Below are 7,849 nucleotides of genomic sequence, written 5' to 3'. Positions count from 1 at the left end.
TCGCAACACGTATGACCTGGGCTGATGCAGAACTCCACTGTGTGTCAGAGGGAGCCAACCTGGTGGTTATCCACAGTCTGGAAGAACATAACTTTGTCAATTCCCTGATCAAGAACTTTGACCCTGCCCAAGGATTTACCTGGATTGGACTCAGCGACACTCAGAAAGAAGGAGGCTGGATGTGGTCTGATGGGTCTGCAGTTGACTTTGTCCATTGGGATGCAGGACAGCCAGACAACGCTGGAGGAATTGAACACTGTGGACACACAAACCTTGGCACAAATTTTAAATGGAATGATTTTCCGTGTTCTCATCAACATACTTTTGTTTGTGAAAACCGCTCAGTTTGTCTTTAGCAAACAAGAGTTTTTTTTCTGATTCAACTCAGGGACTGAAAGATAAAGATAAAAATGTGCATGTGTATGTATACAGAAATAATTTCATTAGCTTTAATTTTCAAATGTCAAATAAATGTCTCAAATTTTTCTTTTTTCTTCAATGAGCCATAGAAAATGTTATACATTTAGAAGAAAAGGTCATTTAACTGTTCAGAATAACGAATAGAAAAAATGCTATCTCAGATATAACTCATGAATAAAGGTATTCTTTGATGACAGTAACGTTGTTATGTCTTTTAAACAAGTTCAAAATACTTTTGGATTTCCACCAAAACATTTTTGTCTTATCTTTGAGCACACTAATTTACACTCTGTTGGTACTATGGTTAACTCAGCGGCACCATTGGTTGGGGTTTGAAGGTACACCACACTGTGTTAGTGTAATCAAAATGTTCAATTATCAAAGATGATAAATAATAACTTAACTAATACTAAAGTTCCTCGGGCCACCACCCTTGGAAATGACAGCCAATAATTGAGTGATTCATTCTCATAAAATACACTTAACTATTAATTTGAAATTTCTACATAGAAAAGGTTGGTATCACCCATTCTTGGATGATATTAAACACGCCAGCATGTATAAACACAAGCATTTATTAAAAATATAATAAACGCAAAACATACAAAACACACTATATGAATTTGCCGGTAGGGTCACACCAAATGAAAGAATTTATATTTAAAGGTCTCAGTGGTCCCAACACAGGATACAGTTTGTCTTGGACCCATTGAGATATTTATAATTCATTCATTCACAGTTTTGTTCCATGTTTAGAGAATAGCTAACAGAGCGGTAATGGACATAATATTAAGAGAAGTTAAGCAACGAGAAAAAGAAGAATGATTTAAGACCAGAAGTCACTGCTATCCACCATGTGAATACCAATGAGCTTGAAGCTGCTGACTCTCTTTACAGCAGACCCTTGGATGGTGACTTGGAAAGGGTGAAGGACACATTGGATTGAAATGTTCCTGGCATTACTGTAGACTAGACATCAGAAGTTGATTTGTCTATATCAGTAAGGGTAATCCATAAACTTTTTTATGTTTGTCTGTTTTTCTGTATTTTTTATAGCTATAGCTTATAGATAGTTAGATAAGTGTTGTTATGATCCCATAAAACTATAATTAAATGGAAAACAAGAACTAGAGTTCAACAACTATTGGTAAGTGGTTAACGGTTATTTTTTGTCTTTCGTTTCCTTGTTTTCATTTTAGAGTCCTGGTTCATTTTTAGTCAAACACTTCTCAATCACATTTCATTGATCTTGGACACATTGAGATATTTATAATTCATTCATTCACAGTTTTGTTTCATGTTTTGAGAATAGCTAACAGAGCAGTAATGGACATAATAAGATAAGTTAAGCAATGAGAAAAGAAGAATGTACTCAGGAGACGTGACAGATTTAGACCTGGATTTCAACTGAGATGGTGTTTAGTCTTGCACAGGTGTCAGCAACCTTTACTATCAAAAGAGCCATTTTGAGCCAAAAATGAAAATAAAAATCCATCTGGAGCCACAACACATATTTGAGCCATATAATGCTCATCCCTAATCGCAGATCAAACGTAGAAGTAAGCCAGTAGCGTTGATGGTGAAAGACAATTAATCTGTCCATACACTATTAAATTCTCTATTTTCCTCAATTTCTGGGGATTTGATATTCATAACTACTCTAGCCAGGGAGATTTAAGACCAGAAGTCACTGCTATTGAGGTCAGGTCAGGACGTAGCGTATGACACACATTTTAGTTAACTAAAATTTAGTCAACTTTTTTTTTTATTTGGTGTGTAATGGAAAACATTTTTTCATTTTAACTGTGCTTATAGAACATTTCTAACAGACTCCACTGTATGAAAATGATAAATGATCCCTTATGTTGTTTATGTCTGACTTGCTATCAGTGAGAAATGGTCTATCAAAGCTCAATATCACTTAGCTTAAGATGCACGTCCTACGAGCTGGCCTGATAAAAAGATGATAGCTGTACGATGGAAGCCCCCTCCCTTACCACCAGTCACTGGCTCCTCACACTTCTACATGTTATTATCTGGAGTTGTCAACAAATGGACCTAGTGAGTCCAGTTATAAAGAATTGGTGCTCTGCAGCTGATTCACTGAAAGACCTTATTAAATGATTCCTTCCCATCAATCATTGCCTTTCTAAGTGATTTGATAGAACCTCTCCGTTTCTCTGGGATGCATGTTTTTTTCTGATTGCACGGATGGAGTGCTGGTAACTAACAGCGAATGTCCCTAATATGAGGATGTGTTATTGTACCCGGGAGGGAGGGGTGGCATTTTTGTTTTCTGTTTATAGTTTGGGGTGTTTTTTTTCTGTCTGTCTGTCTGTCTGTCTGTCTGTCTGTCTGTCTGTCTGTCTGTCTGTCTGTCTTTTTATAGCTTAGGCCTATTTTTGTTTGACACTGTGATAACGTTGTATTGTTACGATGCAATAAAAATATAACTATATAGGAGCTTCCTGGTTAATTTTTATTCAAACACTCCTCATGCACGTTTCCCAGTGGACTATGATGTTTTCGTTCCAGATAATGATAATTTCAATTCAATTACATTTTCAGTTCACTGTAAAAACAATTGACCTTTAGATTTTTTTCAGTGACAAATGTCACATTGAGTCCTGCATCTATATGTACTGTACATATCTTAAAGCTGGCAGAGTAAGAGGAGGTCTACCATTTCCAAATGTTATATAGCTGGTCATAGTAGTGCTCAAAAGCTAAAAGAAGTTTCATTCTAAATCAGTAGAAAATTTAATACTTCGTATGTCTATCAAGGTCTGGAAGGATATGAATAAAGTCATGGGGGTAATTTCTCATATTTAACTGTTTTAAAAGACCACAGGATTGCTGCTTTTTCACCACATGTTCAGTTTGGTCATCCAAAGTGAGGTCCTCTACGATGTGAACACCAATGAGCTTGAAGCTGCTGACTCTCTTTACAGCAGACCCTCGGATGGTGATGGGGTCCGGCTTCTCTCCTGTCCTCATGTAATCCACGATCAGCTCCTTGGTTTGTGTTGACATTGAGAGTCAGGCTGTTCTTCTGTCACCACAGTGTTAGGTTGATGACTTCTTCCGGCGTATCACTCTGATGTCATCATCAAACTTGACCACCAAGTTGGAGCTGTGGGTTGAGCCCAAGGCCTGTGACAAATTCAATTCAATTTTATTTGTATAGCGCCAATTCATAACAGAAGTTATCTCAGGACACTTTTCAAATAGAGCAGGTCTAGACCGAACTCCTTATAACGACAAATAGCATCCTCACATATTCCTCTTCTCCAGGTGGGTGAGGTCGGTGTGGAGACTTGAGGCTATGCCGATGTCTGTAGATCTGTTGCATTTTTTCTGTACCAGAACAATAGTGGATGGCTTGAATCAGAAGAAGACCACATGTATGGAAAAGGAGAGGTTGAATATGTCTGTGAACACACCAGCTAGCTGCGTTACACCCTTATCACCCGGCCCAGGATGCATCTAGCCCAGATGCCTTGCGGATGTTTATGCGCTTAAACAAATTGGCATGACGGCCTTGGTGATAATGTTGGTCGTGTTGGTAGCATTATATTCTATTTCGGCCAGTAGATCCTCCTAAATGTTACATACTGCACCTTTAATAAATAAGGATTGCTTGGGGATAATAATTATGTTATTTCATTTACACATACACAAAATTATTGGTGATTTCCACCAAAACATCTGCAATGAAAAGTTCAGTGTCAAAAAAAAAGGAACCGACAACATCTTTATGATATCAGAAGTAGATTTGTGAGGAATAGTATATAAGCTTTCTTTTTTATAGCTCAGGCCTATTTCGTTTGATATTGTGATAATGTTGTTAAGCATCATTATGATACAACAGAAACATAATTGTATCATAAAAAAACAAACACTAGAGTTCTCCTGAAGTCCAAACAACCATTTTATTATTATTGAACAGTTATTGATTGTCTTTTATTTCCTTGTTTTCCTGTCCTGGTTAATTTTTACCACCCAGTTTGTTTATTGTACTGGAATTGTTGCTTGAGGCTACATGGTAGTCTTGAGATTCTTGTTTTTCAGTGAAGATAATGAGTGGATTATGAGTCAAAAAGCAAATATGTAACCTTTTTTTTGAACAGCAGTGACTGTGGCTTATCCAGTTATATCACAAAACTAAATTCCAAATAACTGTTTAGCTGTTTAGCATTGAGCCAAACAGTAATTTAGCATTTAGATAAAAAAGCTAAGCTAATGCAATGGCAGTCCAAGTGGAAAATAGTGGTAAAGTCAGAAAACTATCTGTCTGTTATAAAGCTATATTTACCTAAAGTTTACTAATATTAGCAACCATGAGCTGTAGGTATAGCAAAGTGCAGCAGCAAAACTGAATTGAGCAACAGTGTGATTCATTGCAGACACACCCCTACATTTGACCAATGATGTCACACCAACAGATATCACACTTTCTCTGAAGCGTATAAAAGACAGTGGCTTTTCAACTGTTCCTGCAAGGTTATTGACAGCGTCCAACAGTGCCGATCAGATACTCCAAAGACTTAAATAGAGACTGAAGCTCTGACACCAACATGATCCTGTTCCTCTTGTTTGGTCTGACTCTGGGTGCTGTGTCTCCATCACTTGTCCAACCAGTGAAGCTACAGCGTGGCAGCTGTCCCATGTTCTGGTACAGCTTCAACGGCCGCTGCTACAAGTACGTTGCCACACGTATGTCCTGGGTTGATGCAGAACTCCACTGTGTGTCAGAGGGAGCCAACCTGGTGTCTATCCACAGTCTGCGGGAACATAACTTTGTCAATTCCCTGATCAAGAACTTCGACCCTGCTCATCAATGGACCTGGATTGGACTCAGTGACATTCATAAAGAAGGCAGATGGATGTGGTCTGATGGGTCTGCACTTGACTTTGTCTTGTGGAGGAAAGGAGAGCCCAACAACTATAAAGGACGTGAACACTGTGGACACACAAACCTTGGCTCAGAGCTGCAATGGAATGATGAAAAATGTCCTGGGCAACTCGCTTTTGTTTGTGCATCTCGCATATGTCCTTAGCAACTGAGAAGGTTGTTTCTGATTCAGCTCGGTAAATTTCCACCAGTTGCTGTTCAGTAATGCATTGAGACGGCACAATACAGATACAAATGTGCAAGTGTATGTATAGAAGTCTTTCCATTAACCTTCATATTCATGAATTTTGAATGAATGTTTGATATCTTTCTTTTTTCCTTAGTGACAGATTAAAAAAATTATAGATTTAGAAGAAAAGTGATTTAACTGTTAATAAAGTTTTGAAGAGATGCTTTCTCAAGGTGTAAGTATGAATAAAACCTTTTATTATGTTTATAATGTTGTTATGGCTTTTATACAAATTCAAATAGAATTTTGATTTCCATTAAAATATTTATTTTCAAATCTTCAAACCCACCACTTCCTGGACCCTGTTTCAATATGTGCAATGACTACAGTGACATCTGCGTTTAGATCTCTTGAAAAGACATCAGAAAATAGCGTTGGACAACACACATTTGATGACTGTGATGCTAATGCATCAGTGTGATAGGTAGTGGGAATCCAAATAAAATGTATAAAACGTGAGACTGAACTATATGCAGACGAAGTGATTACTAACCTCAGCCTTAATGTCAACAGGTCTTTGGTTCCTTGTCAGGAGATACAATTAATTTTGATATGGCCAGAATAGATGGGTAGAATAGATATAAAGAAATGAACCTATTTCCCTGACTACTCCATCCAATGTACTAAACAAATCCAGACTAATACATATACCATACAGGTGCCAAAGGACAGAGTAGGTCTCATACTTCCAAATGTTATGTACAGTAGTGGGCCTGTAATTGTAGACTCATCTATATGTGGTTTCACTGCTAACTAAAAGCTCAGTGCCAGAGTAAAAGGCACTGACAACCCTCTGAGTGGTACTTATCTTTTCTTCGCATGAAAATGAGAAATAGGCAATGCAGTAACATAATATTGATTCACATATGATGAGCACTGCCTATGCCAATGGGGCTCTTCCTGCTGCCCATTAGAAAGAATGCAGGTTTAAGACACATCTAGGCTTCACTTCACAGACCCAGAAAGCTCTTTCCATTAATTATATGAAGCTCAGTGTAAGTTCTATAAGGAACACCTCCATTGCCTCATTCATTCACAGTTCTCTCACTCCCCTTTCTAATCAGCTGACAGTGTTTACTCTTTCAGTCAAACCAATCAGACTATCAGACAATGTCCTTTCAGTCAAATCATTGCGACCCTCCACTCCTTCATCACCACCATCACCACCACTAGTTTCTAGACTCCATCAGGGTGTTTCCTTTACAAATCATGGCTTCACCAATCCCTTCAAATACAATGATGTCACAATGGGGTCTAAAGACTTTTCTTCATCTTCACTGTGCACGTATCAATTAAATATATATGTTAATTTAAAAAAAAGACTCTCCTGATTGAAATACGGTCATTGTCTGGAGTAGATAAATCAGAGCCATGGTCTGTTCTTATATCATATATCTGTTCAAGTGTCAAAGGCCTTGTGGTAGACATTTTAAATGACGCAGACATGCAAAAACACACCTCTGCCCACTGTGTTCAAAGAGCAGAATAATTGTGCTATACTAGATATTTATTGTAATATATTGTTTATCTATACATATCTGATGTGACAAAAGTTACTATAACTTCTTCATTAGTTCAACAATGTGGAAGGGCATTCTTGGGAAGAAAATATGTTTGTGGTATGAAGCTGCGTTGCTGGAATGTAAAAGTAGTTGTTGTGTTTGTGGCCACTTGAGGGCAGCAGAAGAACAAGTCAGTGCAACTATGCCCATCTCTATCCTCTGGTTTCAAATGCTGTAATGGGCAGGAAACCAACAGGAGGGTGTATTCACTGTTTTAACAAGCTTGTGTTCTTCTTTGGCTCATGCTCAGATACTGTGTAGTTGTGTACAAGTGTTTGTAAGTGCATTTGAGCAATGACATCACACCAACAGTTGTCTGAATGTCTGAATATTTGAAAATAAAACAATTAATTTACTTCTAATGCCAACTTTAGATTCTTCTATTCAGTGCTTAACTAATGTGCCACAATAATGTATTTTAGTTAAGAGTTAAAATGTCTTCATTTGGAGGCAAAGCAAATATTGACATATGTGATGTACATATTTATAGATTTCTCTACTATTTCAGTGTCTGAATATTTGCAACAGGTGAGGTATGTAATGACCAGATGGACTGTGTGTATTTAAGATAGTGACTCTCTGTTTTTTTTTTATCATTAGTCTGAGGAAGAGCCTTGTGTTATAAATGTCAGTTGCAAATAAAAAAATTAAAAAAGCTCTTCTGTCTATGTGTATTAGATAAATATGGGAGCAGCACAGGTATCACAGCTGTTGTAATCACAA

The 7,849-nt window shown here is 37.5% G+C and overlaps 3 protein-coding genes across 4 annotated transcripts in view; all 3 read left to right on the top strand.

Moving 5' to 3' along the window:
- The window catches only part of LOC127357591 (lactose-binding lectin l-2-like), an 867-nt gene extending 292 nt beyond the window's left edge, over window positions 1-575 (top strand). Inside the window, exon 2 of the mRNA XM_051389887.1 lies at window positions 1-575. Coding sequence (XP_051245847.1) covers window positions 1-356 — 356 coding nt within the window. The 3' untranslated portion in view covers window positions 357-575.
- Window positions 1-7,849, top strand: part of sp8a (sp8 transcription factor a) — an 87,103-nt gene that overhangs the window by 39,492 nt on the left and 39,762 nt on the right. The gene's annotated exons all lie outside the window — the stretch shown is intronic.
- LOC127357588 (lactose-binding lectin l-2-like) lies at window positions 4,941-5,776 on the top strand. Its single transcript, XM_051389883.1, has one exon. It carries the CDS (start codon window positions 4,998-5,000, stop codon window positions 5,478-5,480), a length of 483 nt encoding a protein of 160 aa, XP_051245843.1. The 5' UTR covers window positions 4,941-4,997; the 3' UTR covers window positions 5,481-5,776.

Source organism: Dicentrarchus labrax, unplaced genomic scaffold (assembly GCF_905237075.1).
Source record: "Dicentrarchus labrax unplaced genomic scaffold, dlabrax2021, whole genome shotgun sequence".
In the NCBI taxonomy this organism is placed as follows: domain Eukaryota; kingdom Metazoa; phylum Chordata; class Actinopteri; family Moronidae; genus Dicentrarchus; species Dicentrarchus labrax.
This window is presented reverse-complemented; position numbering and strand designations above follow the sequence as displayed.